Source organism: Sinocyclocheilus grahami, unplaced genomic scaffold (assembly GCF_001515645.1).
Source record: "Sinocyclocheilus grahami isolate Dianchi unplaced genomic scaffold, SAMN03320097.WGS_v1.1 scaffold481.1, whole genome shotgun sequence".
In the NCBI taxonomy this organism is placed as follows: Eukaryota; Metazoa; Chordata; class Actinopteri; order Cypriniformes; family Cyprinidae; genus Sinocyclocheilus; species Sinocyclocheilus grahami.
This window is the reverse complement of record NW_015505660.1, coordinates 1462150-1484244: the sequence shown is the minus strand read 5'-3', so window position 1 is coordinate 1484244 and position 22095 is coordinate 1462150. Positions and strand designations below refer to the sequence as shown.

The 22095-nt window shown below is 39.2% G+C and overlaps 1 protein-coding gene across 1 annotated transcript in view; it reads right to left on the bottom strand.

Annotated features, from left to right (window-relative positions):
- The window catches only part of minar1 (membrane integral NOTCH2 associated receptor 1), a 25506-nt gene extending 3631 nt beyond the window's left edge, over positions 1–21875 (bottom strand). The window contains exons 1-2 of the mRNA XM_016236097.1: positions 19618–21875; positions 3759–4013 (exon numbers count right to left, since the gene is read on the bottom strand). Of these exons, the coding sequence (XP_016091583.1) occupies positions 3759–4013; positions 19618–21864 (2502 nt within the window). The 5' untranslated portion in view covers positions 21865–21875. The remainder of the gene's footprint in view (positions 1–3758; positions 4014–19617) is intronic.
- Between the last annotated feature and the right edge of the window lie 220 nt (positions 21876–22095).

Genomic DNA, 22095 nt, shown 5'->3' with positions numbered 1-22095 from the left:
GGGGGGGGGGTGTTCACACAGCAGTCACAACAGCACTTATGTTTTATTAATTTTTTTCCTTTTTATTAGAAACATCCCCAGATGCATTAACTATATCATGAAATATCTTGATTCTCACCTTATAGATTATGTTGATCTATACTGGTAGATGGTCAAAGTAACCTAATAATGTAATCTATTAACTATGCATAAAAACCTGTCTGTTTACTTAATTAACAGATATGGATGTCATGCCATAACATATTTTTTAATATGACTGAGTTTCTATTTAATGTGACTTTAACATTGAAAGTTAATGTGGATAAAAACATTGCAAGTTAGGCTACTAATCATAACACTTTCATTGTACAGAAAGAGAGCAAAGAACATTTACATTATCAAAGAATATTTTCACTGACAGTAAGAGTCAAGCACTCTCAAAAACTCCCATTAAAATCACTGAAGCTGTTAACACTATTAAATTAATATTCAGATTCGTACACACATTTGCACTTTGTTGTTTCTGATGAGAGAATTCACCAGAAAGAGGTATTCAGTCAGCGACCGAGTGAAGAAAACACCGGCATTTTACCGGAAAACAAACGCTGTAGTCCAAACGAGCCGTTTGCTGTAGTTCTTGAAAAGGGATTTAAAAAAAAAAACAAAATATCTCCCTTTGGAGTGGACTTTGAGATTTGTAACTTTTTTATGCCCAAACATACACACTACACACTGACTAAAATTAAAAAAGTGAAAAAGCATAATAGGACCACTTTAATGCGCAGTGCTGTAAAAAGCATCTGTATCTGGCTCAGCGCTAGCCAGCGAACGAACGCCGATTTGAATTTAGCAGCTGATGATATGACGCACTGAACGTTATAATCACGCCGGTGTGATTGTATTAAATATAGAAAATATTAATCGGCTATTTTTTTGTCTTTTGGAAGCTGCATTCAAAATCCACTTGGCTCAAAAATCTGAGGGGGCACATGCCCCCTCACTTTGAATGGGCATGACGCCTCTGCTTGCTGCAGAAATCCAGAAAACTCTTTGCTTTGCCAGCCTCATCTTGTTGTTCAAGGTTTGAAAGCACTGTACTGGGTCACTAAGAATCACTGGTACATTGCATTGCTCAAGCTGCGTTCTGTCTTTTTGACATTTTCTGTCTTTTTTCTGTTCCTCTCACGCTATGGTTGGGTAAGCAGGCCTTCAGAAAATTACAAGCCCTTGCAAATGGGCAAAATGAGAGATGCTCCCCTGCTTCTAGCCAAATTTCCATGCACTGGAGTGAATAGGTAGCACAGATTTGATGCAAAGATGTAGGGCACATTTTAAAATTCGGCTGCAGAAGTTGCAAAAGCCATCGAAGAAGTCAGCAATTTATTTTTCTGTTCCATCGTTTTCACTTTGTTCAGCACAAGAACAGCTAATTTTAAAGCCATCACTTGCTTTTGTCCATTCAAAATCAATATCCCTTTGGAGAGAGTCAATAAAATACAGCATAGATTATGTTATTATGAGAGAAGCTTGCCGAGTGCTGTCTCCTACACTAAAGCCTTTTTATTGTGTGGCGTCCTCTATCAATAGCACGCGATTATGTCTGGAGATAGCGAAGAGAGATAAACATCATCTGAAACAGACAACTGTAAGCCTTCATCTAAAACAAACACACAACAGACGGTTTTCAAGCCTGCATGAATACAAATGGACCCTTTTTACTTTAAAACATGCTCCTGATCTGAAAAAAACAACAACTTTCAACCTTCAACTATTTTTCTTGTTAATTTTAGTTGGTAACACCAACTTTTCAATATTATGGAAAGTCTATTTTGTTTTATGTTCTTTTACATCTCATCATGGCATGCATGCCTCTCATACTCTCCTATAATGTCATATTGTTTGTTTTCCTTGAATACGTTTTATTATTGAGGATGCTTATTGTAATTTGTTGTGTTTCAATTTGTTACAGCATTGAAGCAGTTCATAACTTCAACTAATTTGCATTTACATTAGGCAATATGAAAATCCATTTACATCATGTGCCTAAAAAAGTTATTTAAATACATTTTTGTAAAAAGTAAGCGTTTCTGTGTTAAAGGAATCAATGAGCTGTCAACTCTAGAACCTCTCAGACTGATTCAGTCCAACTCAGTTGTTCAGTCTTGTTCGTGAGTGAACAATTAATTGATTGTTAAGTGGCATATTAAAAAATCTCTCTAAAATATACTAGTAAAGCCATATGTTCACCAAAATTGCTTTTAATTATGTTCTTGATATGTATATATAATGTTTTGCCAATGAATCAGCTCATAAAAACACAATTTGCATTTACATAATTTCATCCTAGTGATTCACCTAAAAGTTTATTTATTTATTTATTTTTTTGTAAAAAGTCACAAACAAATGATCTTATTTCCACGTTAATCCATTCTTGGTTAAATTACCTCCAAGTCTGATTCAGTCCAATTTGAGAACAAATTGTTCAGTCTTAGGGTTAATGAATGAATCTTTCAGTAAACAATTCAGTGATTCTTTTACATCAGTGATTTATATTGCATGCCTGTCATACCCTATAAAATGCTGCAATAAAGCCATATGTAAATCCAGATTACTGTATATAATGTTTTAATATGGAATTTTATTATAAGTGCTTGCCATTTTGCTGCGTTAGCTCATAAGAATACATTTAATTTGCATTTACATATTATATATAATTCAATCTCCAATTATTTATCTATATAATAAATATTTAAAAAATAACTTTTTTGTCACAAATTTCCATATTAAACAGTTCTAGGTAAAATGAGTCAGTTGGTTACTAGCTCAAGAACCTGTCTGACTGATTCAATCCAATTAATGAACAAACTGTTCATTCTGGTTTGTGAATGAATCATTCTGCTGATTAAATGAAACAATTAAATTCAAAAGAATGAGTTGCTAATGAATCTTTTTCCCCCCCAAATCCTGGCCTACATTTTTTTCTCACTGAACATCCAGTTTCACTCAAAATATGTTAGATTTCAGAAATTAAATTGGTTGCAAACAGTTTTTCAGGATGTTTTAAGTCTGCACACAACAGACAAAAAAAAAGAGGAGCATTTTAATCCTCTCTCACTCCTCATGAGAAATCAAGGTCAATTAAACGTTTTCCAACGTTCCTTTATGATCTACACATAACAAAAATGCCTGGCAAATCTGTACTAATTAAAACTTAAAAATTGCATGCTTTTCAAAATGTCTCAAAGTTAATCCACAAACAAATTACCTCATTTCCATATTAAATGCTTCTCAGTTAAATGAGTCAGTGAGTCATTGACTCAAGAACCTCTCAGATTGACTCAATCCAAAATCGTAAAGCAAATCATTCAAACTGGATCAACCAATTCAAAATGCAATCATATTCCATCCTACATTTATTCTCACTATACGAGCAGTTTCACTTAGAAATACGTTCGATTTCAGAAGCAAATTGGGCTGCTAACAGCATTTGAAGTTGGCATTGAAATGAAGCCAAGGACCTGCAGTAATTGCACTGAGTCAATGACTGGTTTTAATAAGGATCATTAATATTTCACAGCACACAAGGTCACCTACTGCGCTGCCGACCTTAAGCCACACCGCCAGCATGTGGCAGAGAAGCACTGATTGAATGACAATCGATGCCGTCATTCCCATGAGCCTCAGCTTTTGAAGCTAATCCCACACACAGCAAAGCCTCAAGGAACAGTGAAAATCGACAAGATTGGCAAGGTTGCAATCACAGCGAGGTGGCATCTCACCTGCAGGTCCAGGGCGCTGAGCTTGTTCTTGTCTCCCGAGTTGCGTTTGTACTCTTCGATGGTCCAGGAGGGCTGGGAGCGCTTGCCATCAGCAAGGCCGGTCAGCCGCAGGTCCGTGTAGAGAGGGCTGCCCTTCATGTGAGACTTGACGGCGGGAGGCAAGTGGTGCGGGCTGAACACCTGCTCCACCAGGTAGGAGTCCTTGGGCGGCTTTGAGGAGCGGTGGGCCTGGTGGGCTTCATACTGCCGATCTGTCTGTAGGGGAGAAATGAGAGGAAAGGTCACGGAGGAGGAAGCATCATATCTCTTCTGCTGATCTGATGATGCATCCTAAGACTGATGATACTGAACAAGGCAAAACAAAAAGGAGGGTTTTAAGCCTTTGTCACGGTTCCTCTATGATGCAAATGTAACAAAACAGCTGGTGAATCTGTACGAATCAAAACTACATGCAAAATATCTCACAATAAAATTCCATCCACATTCACGTTTCAGAAGTGGTGTTTACAAAGCCGAGCAACACTATTATTTTTGAGCAAACCCCAACCCTTAAAGGGATCGTTCACCCAAAAATTAAAATATGTGACCCTGGTCCACAAAACCAGTCATAAGGGTACATGTTTTTTGAAATTTTTTAAGCTTTCCATTGATGTATGGTTTGTTAGGATAGGACAATATTTGGCCGAGATACAACTATTTGAAAATCTAGAATCTGAGGGTGCAAAAAAATCTAACTATTCTAAAATCTGCATTTAAAGTTGTCTAAATTAAGTTCTTAGCAATGCATATTACTAATCAAAAATTAAGTTTTAATATATCTACAGTAGGAAATTTACAAAATATCTTCATGGAACATACTTAATATCCTAATGATTTTTGACATAAAAGAAAAATCGGCTGCAGAAATAAAATAGACTTAAGACTGCTTTTGTGCTCCAGGGTCACATATGTTGTTGTTTGCCAATTTGTTCTAAACCTGAATTTCTTTCTTCTGCTAAACATAAAAGAATATATTGTAACCAAACAGTTGATAGTCCCCAATTTACTTCCATTGTATATTTTCAATACTATGGAAGTCAATGGGGAGCATCAACTGTTTAGTAAACAATATTCTTTCAAATATATTCTTTTGTGTTCAACAGAAGACAGAATCTCATAAAGGTTTGGCAAAAACTTGAGGCTGAGTAAATAATGACAATTTTCATTTTTGGTGAACTATCCCTTTAAGAGGTAAGATTTTTTTTATGTTTGTGAAAGAATTCTCTTATGTGCACCATTTATTTGATCAAAAAATACAGTAAAATTGTGAAATATTATTGCAATTTAAAATAACTGTTTTCTATCTGAATATATTTTAAAGTGTAATTTATTCCTGTGATGCAAAGCTGAATCAGTGTCACGTGATCCTTCAGAAATCATTCTAATATGCAGATTTGCCACTCAAGAAACATTTATTATTCTTATCAACGTTGAAAATAGTTGTGCTGCTTCATATTTTTGAGGAAACCCCTTTAATCAGGATTCTTTGATGAACAGAATAGAAATCTTTTGTAACATTCGGAAGCTTTTGTGTATTTACTGTCACTTTTTATCGATTGAATGCATCCTTGCAGAAGAAAAATATTTTTTAAAATCTCAAAAGAAATCTTACTGACCCCAAGCTTTTCAACAGTAGTGTAACATGCACTGCAAATGTTTGTGCTGCAAACATGAATTAAACCTCAAATCATAAACAATAGCATAAAGCTCTTCGCAACTGGACAGTTTTCACCAAGAATATGAGGGAAAAAAGTGTTTCTTTGAAGAAGTGACTCAAGTCTACTGACCAAAATCATAGAGGCTTGTGATTGGCACCTACTGTAGCAACTGCATAGCAACATGTTTACAACTCATTTGAACTCCTGTAGCAACCGCTTATCAACACCCTCCCAGCTAACAGCGAATGTTCTGACAAGGTTACAAAGTAATGTTCATAGAACATCAGCACAAAAACAAAGGAACAAAAAAGGAGTGTTTTATTTCTGCAGTACTTCAGTTGTACGTTCATCTAACGCTTTTAAATGTTACTACTTGTTCCAGAACATTCAGGGAATATTCAAAAGTAACATTCCCATGATGTTTGCAAAATAATCAAATGAAATTTCCCCTTAACGTTCGCATAATCGAAAAACAATTTTAATGAAATATAAACTGGATGGTAATATTAGCAAAACATTCTCAGAATATAGTTTTGTTAGTTGTGCTGGCAGTCACCCAAAACACCCTAACATCATTATGGCAACTTTTGCACCACGGGCAAACACCTCCTTTCCTTCAGCAATTCAGAGTTATTAGAGTTATTTGACTTATTGGACAAAAACGAACAGCCGAACACCAGGGGCCGATGCAAACACACCGCATCAGCTATAAGTCTCAGCAAAAAGCATGCTGGCGCTGCATGAGTCTAACTAGCGATATATATATATATATATATATATATATATATATATCTATGCACAAGCAGGAATGACATCGGTCTTACAGAGCAGGAAATATGTGCTTGTCTCAGTCCTTACACTATTATAAAGAATAATATCGGAGTCAGGAGCTTATTTCTGTCCGGAGGGACACCGTAGTGCTGCAGCTTGTACAACCTGAAAGATTTGATTATCATGAACTGGTTCATTCTACAAAACAAGCATCATTAGTGAGGAAGAAATAACTTTAATAATGAGCAGCTGATGCAGCTTGTACTATGTTTATACATTTTTTTCCTAAACATAATATACAAAAATTTTGTAACTTTGTGTTTTCTTCATTTACTAATTTTTTCTATTTGTCATAAGGATGTTATATTTAGCTTGTTTCCATTTGTTATATTAGTAAATAGGCACAGTATAAAACACAGAAATACCTTGTTACCATCAGATTTCACTTTCTAAAAAATTAACCATCCCATAAATTAAACAAAAAAACATTATAATGACATGGTCCGTGTAACCCTTTGCAGTTCTTGGTTCAATTCGCACCATCAAAATGAACCAAATTAAAAGTTGGCTTCAAACTTTCATTTTCAATTTCTTTGGAGCAATTTACAAACGGATAATTGTCTCTCATTTTAATTTTCAATTTTATGTGTTTGGGTTGTTGCGCCCTAATCTGATTTTTGAACCAACATAAAAAATTACTCATTATTCTGATTTTCCACTTCTCTGTTTTGCGCTCCCGGTTGGACCGTACCAGTGGGGGGAGCTGGGGTGGGGATGTGGATGTATTTACCCAGAGCACTGTATGTATAGGCCTTATGCCTTGGCACGTCTGACCATGCAATAATTTATCATCAGACCTCCATTAACTGTGTGACTGCACGTTAACAACCACAGATTTTCTGGAAGATGTGTGAATGGAGTGTGCTTGATGATTACGAAAGTGTAATCCGCAGGTTAGTAGAGGAGCTGGGATACACATGCAAACATGTTCAAGAGGTCCTACAGCAGCAATATGGACTCGGGAGAGGCTCCAGTATTTCCTCCATTTCTAAATTCTACGCATCGAAGAACATTCATTGTTTTGATTACGCACGGTTAGGGAGAGATGGTGTGGATGCAGTCGTTCGACCTGTTTGCGGCCCTGTGTATGGTAGAAAGATGATGACTGGGATGTTGAGAGCTTCAGGATAGAGGTTGGGCAGGGGCGGCGCCAGAGAATTTTGAACGCAGGTGCTGAGGGGGTGCTAGATCATTGACAGAGGGAGTTGGGCAATTCAGGGCTCCACTTTCTCAGTTGGTTGCAGAGCACATGTTTTTTTTTGTTTTTTTTGCTACAACATGGGATTAATCAGTGCATGCTGATGAACTTTTATCATAGTTTATAGTTATATGAAAACGAAAGTGGTTAACATTCAACCCGTTCTTTTTCCTCTTTTGCCATGTTATAAACAGGTGTCCTGACATTTTATCCTACTTGTCAGATTGTCCTACCAGGGTTTACTGCGCATGCGCACATCAATATTGCGTCCTTTTTCACACGCTGAACAATATTTAATGTATCTGCATTACTGTAAGGGTAGGTTTAGGGTTGGGGTAGGTGTAGACTTTAATAAAACACAATCTAATATGTAGAAAAAAAAATATTTATTGTTGGTTTCCTATAGCTGTATCCCTTCCAGCCACAACCGGGAACATAACAATTACTGTATTTGCATTACTGTAAGGGTAGGTTTAGATGTTAATAAACCATAATTTTACAGGTAGCATTTTTCGTTGTCGAATTGTACTACCCACTGTTTAATAGGAGATAGCAAAATTTGACAGGGTAGCACAAATCGACAGAACACCGGGCTTCGGATGCTTTCACTTTTGATTTTGCGATCTTGTCATGTTTTACAATAAAAGATAATTGTCGATTTTGCATACATCTATACACCTTTCACTTTTTAAGACTAAAACAAAAGATGGATTCATTGTTATTTTAGTTATTTTTCAGTAAGATACAATGACAAACTAGCTTACAAAAGCTTTATTAACAAAAACGAATAAGATGATGCATGGCATACACCACATGCTGTACTACAAAATGACTAATACATTACAGAACGTTTAGCAAACACTGAGGAATCAAATAAAATAAATAAAAAGCCTCCATAGCATAACGTGAGGTAAAAACAAAAGATAAGCTTTTCAAAATGAAAACATAAAGAAAAGTAAAACTAAACTTGCTGCCGGTGACAGTGCTTGCATGTAATAAGCGGTCTTTTACTTTAGCGTGAAAGCCATCCATTGTTTCCTCAATATTCGTGTCCTCAGAGCCCAGCACTGATGAGGGGGCGGCTGAGGTAACGAAATGGGGCGATGAAGTAGCAAACAAAACAGTAAAAAAAACAAAATAAATAAAATAAAAACTCATGTGGCCCATTCACGTATTTGTCGGACCGTCACCAAACCTGCTGTCTACTAGTAGAATACTGGGTTCACACAGATAGTGTTTTGGTCGCGAGACAGGTCAGTGGAAGTTTTTTTTAAACCGCAAGGTCTAGAGACTTGTTTTTAGAAGCTGAATTTCTTTAAACTTGAGCGCCGTGTTTTAGACTGGCCTGGGGACTTGGGGCAAAAATGCCACTAAATTAGACAAAAATGCCCCTGCACAAACAAATTAAATCTATTACGTATGTTGCTATCAAAATGAATATGAATAGACAATGTCGATTGCGGCATTAAATTAAGATTTGCTCATGTTGCACCATATTTCATTTTAGGCGTTTTTACAGTGTTGCGCATTTTAACCAATCACACACAATTCTGTTGAGCTTAGGAATGCAATGGCCAATCAGAGGAGTACAGATGAGTGATCGTTGAAACTCAGTTTTGTTGAGTGCGCGTGCGTTCGCTGACTGAATACCAGACTCTTGCGAATTCTCTCATCATAAACAACAAAGAGCAAATGTTCGTACAATGCAAGAGATTAATTTCACAGTGTATACAGCTTCAGTGATTATAACAATAGTTTTTTTTTTTTGAGAGTGCTTAAACTCGCGATAGATCAATGTTAGTGATGATAATGTCACTTTCTATATAGAATTTATTTGCTGTTTTAATAACAGTGCTACTTATCAATTTCTAACGTTTTTATTAAATTAAATTACAATCACGTTAAATACAAATTCAGTCCCATTAAACATTTTTTTTTAGCCTAGATGACACCCATGTCTTGTTATGGTCTAAAAAGACGAGTTTATGATGTTTAATACATTTGGCTGCTTTTAGCCTTACCCTGGAGTTGGTTCACTCTCCGCCTGATACAGTTGATTCACTGATCAATATGTTTCACAAATGCAATGCTACTTTGCATTCATAATGTTTATATTTTTGTGAACACAGATCTTATTAGCCAAATTTAACAATTCACAAACTCACAATTTGCAAATTTACATTTGAAGAGTTAATTTGCTAAAACCGATAAACGCCACTTTTAAAAAAATGAGCTGATGCTCTCATGCTTGTCATATGACACACAGCAGCCACAAACAGATATTGGCTTATATCTCTACTGAAAAAAATTAATAAAATAAAACAATAAAACCATCACAGAAAATTGTAATGATTTCCACAACAAATAACATTACAAACATTACAAGCCATCCATTTTTAACCATTAAAAATGGTTTTCTGTAGTGTGTTTTGGGACATATTCCATTAGGATTTATTGGTTTTATCAAGCCACCAATAGAATGCAACCTATTACCAGTAGAGGCCAACAGGTCCATTACAGTTTCCCTTAAAACCAATACAAGTCCCACTATAACCAGTAAAACCATTACAAATGTTCTAATGGTGTCTAATGTTTTATTCAGCAGGGGTTTTATTTTTTTTATATTCCCAAAATATATCATGAAATATCTCGATTCTCAAATATGTGCAAGTAAATGTATTTTGCACCTTTATATCATTGTTTATATCATTGTCATGTTAGTTCTCTAGTAAAGTAGCTTAATAGTATTAATCTTAATAGTAAAAATTTGTCTTTTTACTTAAGTACCAGATATTGTGTCATACCATTAAATATATTTAATACGACTGACTTTGTATTTAATGTGAAGTTAATAAAAACATTGCAAGTCATCTGAACGCCTCTGATTGGTCTTTGTATTCATAAACTCAACATAATAATGTGGGATTGGTTATAATGCGCAGTGCTTTAAAAACATGTGTCTCTGGCTCTGTGCTAGCCAGCGAACGCAGATTTGAATTTAGCTGCTGGAGATGTTTTTCTTTTTTTATATACATAGTTTACAGGACAAACTGCGCATTTCACCCAAAATTGTTTGGTGTGATATGACTCCAAATTTAGGGGGGCCAAGCTTGTTGGCAGGGGGGCACTGCCCCCCCCCCCAGAACCGCCTCTGCATATAGCACAATCAGAACCCTAAAAACTTTGTCAAAAAAGCCGGTTTTGTCCACTTTCAAGGCATCGCGAGTTCATGTTTTACTGCAGAAGCCGACAAGCTCCCTTGTTTTTTTTTTTGAACAGACGCCGATAAATCCATTTTAGCGCGCTGTATTCAGGTCAGGTGACAAGGCTAGTTTCACTTTGAAAAGATGTGCTAGCTGAGAGGAATGTCGTCATAGCTGACAAAGTGATCGAGGATGGATAATTTCGACGAATTTGACGAACTTGTGATATCTTCTTCAGGAAAAAGGAAAATAAAAGCTGAAACGTTTTCACGGAAGCTTGCAAAAGCAGCGCGTTACAATGGTGAGGGAAAAGCTCTGTGTATTGCGTGTAATCACATCCATACAGTTTATGATCACAACAACAATGTTTGTCAGGCATCTACATTGTCATCTGAGGAGATTACGAAGATTAAACGAGTGTTTTTTTAAACTCTAAAACATGAATTGTGGAGTTGTCTGCTTTGGCTATAAAACAAACTTTTAATATGTAAAAAAAAATACTTTCAATTAACTTTAATTTAGTAAATTACCTGTATTTGTTTAAGTTATTACTTAATCAAAACAACCCAACTGCAGTTTGATTGCTATTACTGGGAACGTCCAATAAAAAAAAACGTGATTTCTGAAAAAAAAAAGAAAAAAAATGAGTAATTGGTTTTTGCAATTGAACTTCTCATTTACAAAATAAGCTTCTTATGTCAAATGCTAAGCACAATTTATGGTTGCACATTTCAGATTTCATGTAGCTACAAATGATTGTTGAACCTGCAATGGCAAGTTGTGTGGATTTGTGACTATTTTGTGACTTTCTTTTCAAGAACCGGTCTACAAATTAGTATATATATTTATGTACTCTTATGTATTATTCAGTCAATCAGATGTTTTTTTATTTTATTTTACAGTTTAACAACCTTCAGCAAGAAATGTCAATGGACACAATGTTCACCATACAGTATATGCATCTATATAGTTTCACACTTACATATAATTAAATAAAGGTTATGTGTATTTGGCGTGCTGTCCAGGGAGAGAGCTTCGAGCCAGGCAAGACTCCCGAGCCCAGGGCACCCTCCCCCTGTCCGGGGAGAGGGGTCCGAGCTCAGTGTCCAGCCCGGCCCAAAAGTGCTCCCCCAAAAGCAATTAGAACAGGACAGCAGCCAGATACGTGCATTTACGACCCCCCAAAAAGCAAGGCTTAACGTTAGAGGGGTGCTGGACGTCCTTTGGTATATGTTTATTGCGGCAGTATCTAGGAAGAGAATTTGGCTTCTGTGGAAGCGTTCATTGCTGAAAGAGATAAAGGCTCCTGTGGGAGACGTAACTATCGCGGCAGTAGAGAAAGATAGAAAAGGCTCATGCGGGAGCAGACACTGCTGCGGCAGTGGGGAAATACAGATAAGGCTTCTGCGGGAGCAGACACTGCTGCGGCAGTGGGGAAATACAGATAAGGCTCTCGCGGGAACAGACACTGCTGCGGCAGTGGGGAAAATACAGAAAAAACTCCTGCGGGAGTGGGGACTGCTGCCGCAGTGGGGAAATATGGAAAAGCTCCTGCGGGAGCGGGGAGTGCTGCGGCAGTGTGGGAATTAGGTAAGGCTCCTGTGGGAGCGGGGTGCTGTTGGGATGGCTGGAGTGGGGATGGGCCGCTGGTGTTAAAGGGGTCGGCTGATGAGGGTTCGGTGAGCTTCTTTGATATGGAAGCGGTCTGACCGCACATAGGTCTTGAAGGCCTCTGGCTTCTGACAAAATCTGTGTTCTGATGTTGCTGGCTACGGGGGGGTTCCAAGGCGGGAGGGTTTGGAGGGATGGGTAGGGGCTTGGCGGAAGATAGAGAGAAGGAAGGGTAAGCATGCGAGGGGGGGGGGGGGAGGAGGAGGAAAGATAGCTGCCGGAACCGCTTGGGGAGGCGTGCTCACACTTGGGACAGCTCCGGGAGCTATAGCTGAAGAAAGAGGGGGGAAAGAAAGGGGGCATGGCGGGCATCGGGGCCTCCGCCATTAGCGGAGGCATGCTCACGCTTGGGACGGCTCTTGGAGTGGAAGAAAATGAGGGGAAGAGAAGGGGAATGGCGGGCGTTGGGGCCTGCGCCATTAGCGGAGGCAGCCTCACTCTAGGGTTGGATGGTGGGGCTGCAGGCCATGGGTAGGGGAGGGGGTTGGGAGTGGGTTAAGGAAAGGGCTGTGGATGGGTCTGCGCAACTAGCGGAGGCGTGCTCACTCTAGCATCTGCTACGAGAGCTGGAGGCCACTGAACAGAAAAATGGTTATTAGTAGCATGAGGGAGCGGAAGAGATGTGGGTCTGTGTTACAAATGGAGGTAGCCTCACGTTTGCTTCAGCTGCCGTAGCTGTAGGCCATGGGAAGGGGGTGGGGTTGTGACATCCTGAAGAGCCCGTGTAGCCTGCACTGCTAGTGGAGGCAGCCTCACGCTAGCGTCTGCTACGGGAGCTGGAGGCCACTGAAAGGAAAAAAGGGGGTTAGAAGTCACAGGACGGAAATACTGAGATGTGAGGGCTGTGTTGCAAGCGGAAGCAGCTTCGTGCTTGCTTCGGCTGCTATAGCTGTAGGCCACGAGAAAGTGGAAGGGTTAGTGATATTTAACCTGCGGTGATGCAGACTTAGTTTGTGTTGCAGTCAATTTGTTGCTAGATTTGGCAACTCCTCAAGCCTTGTCCACATTAATAAGTTTCCATTGAAAATGCATCTTTTCCTCTCGTTTTGGCCTTCCATCCACACTAAAACAAGGAGTCCAGGAAAACAGAGTTTTTAAAACGCTTTCCAGAGCGGATAAATTTGAAAATGCTGTTTTCACATTGTAGTATGGATATCGTACAGAGGTCAAAATTATCGTACAAATACGATAATTATCGTATGTCTGGCAACACTGCATTGTACCAATAGACATGTTTATACCGGTAAGGCTAATTTTGCTGTTATGTGCTATTCACTTTCACACTGTTGCTAAAGATATTTACTTCGCACTCTCTTCATATTACAGTCCTAAAAAGACGACAGAAAATGTACTCACGATTGCTGTCCTGCGGCAAAACACGAGGGCAGTTGCGTTTTAGATAAATTTTGAGTGAGCACGCCGTGGGCGTGTCAGTAAATGGTGAAATATTTCCATAAATGAATTGATCCTACCAGAAGAACTGCGTGGAATTTATTATGTCTGTTCCGTCTGTATCATCTCAGTGAGGTTTTATACATGCACAGTAAGGCGAATGAAACGCTTTCAGACACTTCAGTGTGGATGATAAACTTTGGAAAAAACGTTTGCTTCGTGGTTACAAAATGGCATCAACATCCGTTTATGTCATAACGTCGTTTAACAAACTTTAACCTCGAAAACCTGCCTTTAGCGACTTCACCTGAAAATTAATTCATTTGCAACACGGCCTGCGCCGTTCGCGGAGGCAGCCTTGAGCTAGCGTCCGCCAAGAGAGCGTATACGGCGCTGCGGAAGGCTGAGCTGCAGCGGGAAGCGAGTGAGGCTTTGCTGCGGTGAGATCTGACTCGTTGAAGGCCTGCTGCTGCTGCGACCCAGTGCTCGAGGAGAGCCGGGTCTTGTGCGGGACGATGGTAGTGTCGAGCGAGGCGAGCTCGGGGCTTTGCACGGTCTATTGGCCAGAGCATGTGGCTTGTCGAGAAGAGCAGTGGCCGCGATAATGCCTGGTGCTCGGCGGCCATGTCTGGCGGAGAGGGAGTGATCATGGGGCCGGCAAATTGCAGCGGAGGATCTGAAAAATCCCCAGTATAGATCTTTTCGTTGGACGGGAAATTGGGTCTGTGGTAAAAAGGCAAAAGGAGCAAACCGAATGCTAAAAAAGTCGAGAGATAAGGAAGGTAAGACGTACTTGGTTATTTATAGGAGTTTTCTCTTGCGCTGATTGAATAAATGGTGTAATCACTAATGATGAACTGGCCAATTGTCTGTGCGTGCTCCTCCCGAAATTTGTTTATAAAACATCACTTATATCGTGGTTTATGCATCAGGTCCCAGACTTCTCATTGGGCATGCCCAAAAATGGCCTTAGACCAGTGTTTCTCAACCCTGGTCCTGAGCGCCCCCCAACACTGCACATTTTGTATGTCTCCCTTATCTGACACCCATTTCAGGTCCTGGAGTTACTTTTAATGAGCTAATGAGTTGAATCAGGTGTGTTTGATTAGGGAGACACACAAAATGTGCAGTGCTGGGGGGCGCCCAGGACCAGGGTTGAGAAACACTGCCTTAGACCAATACTGATGTAGAAATATATAATTACCTGCAGGTGATTTTGTGCCAAAATCCCATAGGGTTTGCCTGGAAAATATAAGGAAAATGTTTTCTCTTCCATTTTAAAACTATAAGGACAGACTGTGGCCTATTTTCTGGCTGCTACCCACCAGTTAGGAACTACAAATATAATTGTAGTATTCATTTTTGTCTCTCTGCCTCTGTTCATTTTGTATTGATTGTCTTCTGGACAACTGTCTGATCAGCAGTCTTCCCCATGATTGTGTAGCCTAGTGAACCAAACTGAGAGGCCATTTTGAAGGCTCAGGAAACCTTTGCAGGTGTTTTGAGTTGATTAGCTGATTGGCATGTCACCATATTCTCATTTGTTGAGATAGTGAATTGGTGGGTTTTTGTTAAATGTGAGCCAAAATCATCACAATTAAAAGAACCAAAGACTTAAACTACTTCAGTCTGTGTGCATTGAATTTATTTAATACACGAGTTTCACAATTTGAGTTGAATTACTGAAATAAATGAACTTTTCCACGACATTCTAATTTATTGAGATGCACCTGTATAAACAATACTAAAATAAATTAATTGAAGTTGAAGTACTATATTTAAAATAAATATAAAGCTTTAAAAAAACCAGACAAATAAATCCCCAAAAAGCACATAAAAGAACCTAAAATTACTACAACTAAACTAAGCTAATTAATATTTAAACTAAAAAATATAACGAATAAAATATAATTCAAAATATTAATATATAGTATAATAGTATATAAATAATACAAAAAAATAAGTTGATGTCAAAGTACTAAACCTGGAAAATAAATTAAAACTAAATAGAAATATTTGCAAAACTAAGTACTAAACAACAAAAGCACATAAAATTACTAAAACTAAAATTAATATTTAAACTAAAAAATATAACAAATAAAATCTAATTCAAAATATTAATAAATACTACAATGATATAAAAAATTATATTAAAATATACTGAAAAATAAATTAAAGCTAAATAGAAATATTCAAAAACAAAGTACTAAACCTAACAAAAGCACATACTTAGTTTAGTAACCTAAGTTACTAAAACTTACACTAAAATTAAAAATGAAAACTAACATTTATAAAAAAATAAAAGATGATTCAAAATATTAACAAATAATACTACAATAGTACTGTATACAAATAATATAATACACTGTGCAGAACACCTTAGGCAATCAATTACCAAAACACTGGCAATCAACCGCAACAACCTGTTGTAACGGTGAGATTTACACAGGAAACATCCACACATTTGCAAATATATAGTCCTTAAATTTGTCATGTAAATCCATCAGCCTATTCAGGGCACTTTTCTTTAATTAGAGCATACTTTGTCCGACACAATTTGAAGTTGAACGGGCACACACAGTCTTAATTAAAACCTCATTGAAGATAGCCTTGAAATCAAGCGACTAAATGCCTTGCTTATTTAAACTCTGCCCGCCAAATATTTAAAGTGTGCTTTTAGCTTGACTACTACTGACATGAGCTTATCGCTTGGCTAGCTGGCACTTTTGTTTGGGCTTGAAGAAAAAAGGTTTGCATTGCCCTTTATCAAGGGCACTTTGCGAGAAGAAAGGGATGTTGTGCTAAGAGCCTGTCTGGAAATGACAGTTCTCTCGTATCGTCTGGCTTCACTAGCTGCACTCTCTCTCATAAAGAAGTCGTGCTAAAAGGCTGGCGTAACAACTTCATGTGAATTAGAGACCGGGTGATACAGACAGAAAGAAAATCAAAGAGAGCGACAGGATGCATACAATAAGACTCACATTAACCCAGAAAAACATTTACCAAAAAATTCATAGCTGAATAGATATTTGGCAGACGAGCTGTTTGCTTCGAACCCCATTGAACAGCGCTGATTTAAATCCATGAAAGCAATACTTTTAAATGAAAGATGAAAAAAAAGCTTCTACAGCACAAGTGTCAAGAAACAGAATTGCAGTTCCCCTCTGTTATTGGTCAGGCAGACAGATAGCTCCGCAACAAAACTCAAGCCATTGGTCAGTGGATCTATGTTACTGTCAGCTGTTCGGGAAGCTCAAACTAACAGATCAATGTTTGATAGTGGCACAAAACCCAATATGCTTAGTTTTCAGGAAAATTAACATGTAAATAGCTTATTTATGGTCAACTCTGCATATTAAACTCAAACCACACATCTCACCTTTAAATTAGGGTGACCTCAAAAGGCACAGAACAAGTGAGTGAAAGTGACGTGAGGCCAAGTATGGTTACCCATACTCGGAATTAATGCATTGCATTTAACCCATCATAAGCGCACACACACAGCAGTGAACACACACACAAGGAGCAGTGGGCAGCCATGTTTATGCTGCGGCACCCGGGGAGCAGTTGGGGGTTCGATGCATTGCTCAATGGCACCTCAGTCGTGGTATTGAAGGTGGAAGAGAGCGCTGTACATTCAATCCTCCCACCTACAACTCCTGCCGGACCTGAGACTCGAACTTGCAAACTTTGAGTTACGAGTCCGACTCTCTAACTATTAGGCCACGACTTCCCTCAATCCGACAACTGTGTTCTCATTAATGTGAATGAAGTTTGATTAGCCACCAGGTCCCTGTGCGACCATTCACTAAAATTAACTACAGCTTGGATCTTCCCAGAGCGCAGAGACTTTTGGCACTCGCGAGTTCCCCAAAAAGATCAGAAGGGACGATACAGGATCTGGCAGGCATCTAACCTGGGCAATAAGCCAAGAAGACAAGAGGCAGAGGAGGAAAACTGAGAAAACATGAAAATATTCCCAAGACTAGAGAAGGGAAAGTGTTGCATACATTGCAAAGAGAAGAGAAGAAAAAAAGACATTGAGAAGAGAAGAGAAGATAAACAAAACAACAAATAAACAAAACAAAAATTAACCATAACATAAAAAACATAACGTCAAGAGAATCTTAACAGACATAACATAAAATAGCACACAACAGAGGAAATAAATAAAATAGAATCATAACATAACATAACATAACATAACACATTTTCTTTTTTTGTGGCATCCCATGCAAATGTCTTCAGAGACAAATCACCAGAAACTAATTTCTTGCTTTTCTGACACCTTGAGTCCTTCTTTAAGTGGTGAACAAAGAAATGTATTCATCTGCCTTACTGTATTCATTGAATCCTTGAGCTTGTTTACATAGCCTTTTCAATGCTGCAGAGCACGGAAGCTTTAGTCTATAGATGTGTCAACATACTAACTCGAGAGCTGGTAAATACTTTACAGGACCAATTTGCCATGAAATCCCTGTTCCTCTGGGGGGATTTAATTAAAATTATTTGTCTGATTCTCTGTTGTGCCCTGCACTCAGTCTGTGCCCCCGTAGGGTAGAATAGGTAAATTGTCTGATAATTGCACCACAAGAGACCATGGCTGAACTATTAAAGATATGATATTAAAGCTAGCTTGCTTCCAAAACAACATGCCTGCATGTATTTTGGGAAGTGATGGAGGATAATTGTGCATAACCACCTAGGGGTGTCAACCAATGCAAAACCATGTATGGGTGTAGGAGAAATCTAACAACCTTCTCAGCCTGGTTCATTAACATCAAGAAGGTGACGTAACATCCTTAGTGTAGTCGCGACAGATTTGCTTAAAACCAGGTAAGTGGGTGCTAGCCATAATTATGTTTACCCCAGTGTTTGTTTGTTTGTTTTTTCGATTGACTGTCAGTGCTGGATTTTTGTCTTTGCACAGCAACCAAGACTATTGCCAAAAAAATGTTACACCCAAGTAATCAATGAATAGAATATAATGGTAGATTTGCTAAAATGTGTCCCAGTAGCTCATATGACAGACTAAATCCTACAGGATGCAATGATGGGCACTAAACCTTGATTTTAGCATATGCACTCACACCATCACAATTAATGATCACTTAATTCTTAAGAATTCAAACAATATGAAAATTAAAGTTGTGGTCTGTCAGATGGTACAGACCTCAAATGTCATTTCATTACATATTCCACACAAAGAATGTTCTTGCAACCAATTGTATTTATCATGCTGATAATTTTGTTTAGTTATCTTATTTAGTTAACATTATCATCTAACATTTAAAATTGGAAATTTCAAGTGTGACTTTTATAAACTAGTTGAATGAATGTAATTGAAAATATGAATTAATTCAAATAAAATTGAATTCTTTACACCAAATACACAAGTATCAAAGTGAAAGTCTTGGATGCAATTATGTTGTGATAGAAAAGACCAGAATCCACAAAACACTGACTGCATAGTATACATGTAATGCACAGTATTCTCGTAATTGCACTCTTGTTGATTTTGATTGCTTCCATTGTCCGCATTTGTAAGTTACTTTGGATAAAAGCATCTGCTAAATGTAAATGTAAATGTAGTATCAGTTCTGAGCTCATTTAAAGTCAATATGGGTGTGTGAGTCATCTCAGTAAATTCATTGACAAAGTAAGATTTCTGTCTATTTTGGATATAGACTGAGACACTTGTGATCTAATTAGTCGGTTTTGCCAATCAGTCATTAAAAAAGAAATGCACCAATTGAGTGATTCAGACAATAAGATAATAATGCAATGCAGAACCTGGGGTACAACACTCACAACAGCAAATTCAACATGCAGTAATGACAAAAAAGTTCAGTATACTGGTTTGTTACCTCTCTGGGTTTCCTATGTCTGTCCTTGCCTTCACTATGCCGGTCTCTTTCTTTCCCTTCCTCCCCTGTGTGACTGGAGTAAGAAACAGTCCTCCAGTCTCGAGGGGAGTTGGTGATGCTGGCCACTTTGGACTCAGTGGCGCTGTTCTCTTCGGTTAGTGACCTGGACGACCTGCGTGTGAGCATGCTCTTCTTTAAAGCTTTAACCCTCAGGCTTTCGCTCCCATCAGTCTCCGAGCAGCACCATTCTGGGCTTTTTTCCACCTTCATGTTGTGTCCAGTGGTGTGACACTGGAAAACGTGAGGCGAGAGGTTCACGTCAGTCTTAATCTGTTCCACGTGACCATTATCACTTGATTTCCCATTAGCCTCCGGTTCTTGAATCTTTTCATCCAGTCTAGTAAGCTTCGAGAGGACCTGAGAGATTTCCCCTCGCACCCCTGAAAGAGACTCAAGCTTCTTCTCAATCTCGCCAATCCTGAGTACCAGTTTGCAGACGTTCTCTTTGAGCTCATCATCTGAGTTCTCCAGTGACTGGAAGAGGCAGTCAAGCTTGATGCCCGTTTTGCCCAGCTTGACAGTGTTGTGTTCAGGTGAGCTGTTCCCGTCTGATTTCGTCACCTGAGACAGTGAGCCGTTGCTGTTGTAGCACGATGACTGCACAACTCCAAGAGAGCCACACACACTCATGTCATCCAGAAAGCGAAAGATGTCACTGATATCGTCGCTGACAATCTCAGAGTCTTCATCTGAGTGCTTGAAGGGAGGCCTCTCTCCATATTTGTTGTGACCTGCGTAATCTTTCGCTTTCCTAGTTTCGGATTGTTCCGTCTGGGTCCCAACACTCATGCCATTGTCCACATTGCTCGACTGAAACGATAAACAGTTGACACTCTTGTCCTTGTACCTTTTCCCAACCTCTCTTTTCTCAACAGTGGGTCCACAAGCCACAGAAGTAATCTCTTTTGTTTTGGTTCCATTGAACTTCTTGGGGAAACCTGAGGGAGAGGCAGTGGGCTTGACCTTTGCACACTGAAAGTGCTGGTCATTTTCCATGGCACTGACGTTATGACAGTGATTGTCCTTTGCCACTTTGCCTTTCAAAAACGACCTCTCAAAATCAGGACCTTCTTCGGTATTGAGACTCAAGCTCTTGACAGGCCAGGCTGGCTGTTTTCCATGCTTGCTCGAAATCCTCCTGCTGCTCACACACTCAGAGACCGTTGTAGGTCCAAAGTACGTGGATGCTTGCAAGTCGTCCAGGCTCTCATGCTTCACCCGTGCTTTGTTCTGAATGGGTGAGCTGACGGGTTCAAAGTAAGGGTTGCTGTACGGCAGCTCGAAACTGTGATTGAAGAAAGTGGGAGGCTTGTTCAGCTCCCTCCTGTGATGGTACTCACCACCAGCTTTGGAATTCGCTCTGCACTCTGTAGTGATCACGTGGGGTGAAAAGGCAACAAGGTTGTGGAAATCCTCTTTGAAGATATTCCGCTTTTGCATGCACGAGTGCACTGTGAAAGGCTCTCTGCTAGACACGAAGACATCCTTGATCCCTGGGTTGGCATGGAGAGATTCCTGGTCAGTTGTTGACTCGCTGTCGATGTCCATGGGGAAGTAAGTGCTCTGCATCTCGCACGGAGGAGGACTGACGCTGGGGTACTGAGGCAGATGCTGTAGTTTATCCAGTGATGCTGCCCTACATTTCAGATCCTTGGTGACTCCCAAGAGGAAGTTGGGTTCTGAGGTTGGTATAAACTGCTGGCAGTTATTGCAGTCAGATTTTGGGCAGGGTGACTTCCGAGAGACATGATGACCCCTGGTGTCCAAGAGGTTGTACCCCCTGTCATTATCGTTGAATTTATACACATCCGTATCAGATCGACAGGACTCAAAAGACTGGTTCTTGTGAAACTTGGGTCTTGGACCCATCGGCAGCTTGTCTTTGGCCATACCTCCATTCATCTGGATGAGATTAAACATGGTGACAATGTCCGCCGCCACCATGAGCTTCTTGGACTGTTGGTCCTCCACCGAGCATCTCATCTTGTCTTTGAATAAGGTTGCGGGGAAAGCTGGATCCAAGCATGCCGTGTAGAATAGCAGACTCCTCAGCTTAGCCAAATGGACCAAGTCAAACCTGGCACACAGGGACTTACAAAGGTCTTGGTACGAAACAGTACTGTACTTAGTATCCAGTTCCTCCAAAATCCTCACAAGGAAGAGGGAATACTCTGGCATGGCATCCATTGCTGATTTTAGTCTTGATTTTGTGAGGAAAGGACAGCCTGCAGAGGACAGATGAATGATTAGTGACTGAAGAAATGTGAGCCATCTGCCAAACTACCATAAAAATCATATCAAGATGCAGGACCGTAACCATCATAGACATACTCAGAATATTGGTTGATCAATATGTGGTTTTCATTGACTTTTACAATGGGCTCCAAAAGTCTGAGACTATAGAATTCAAAACTTTTA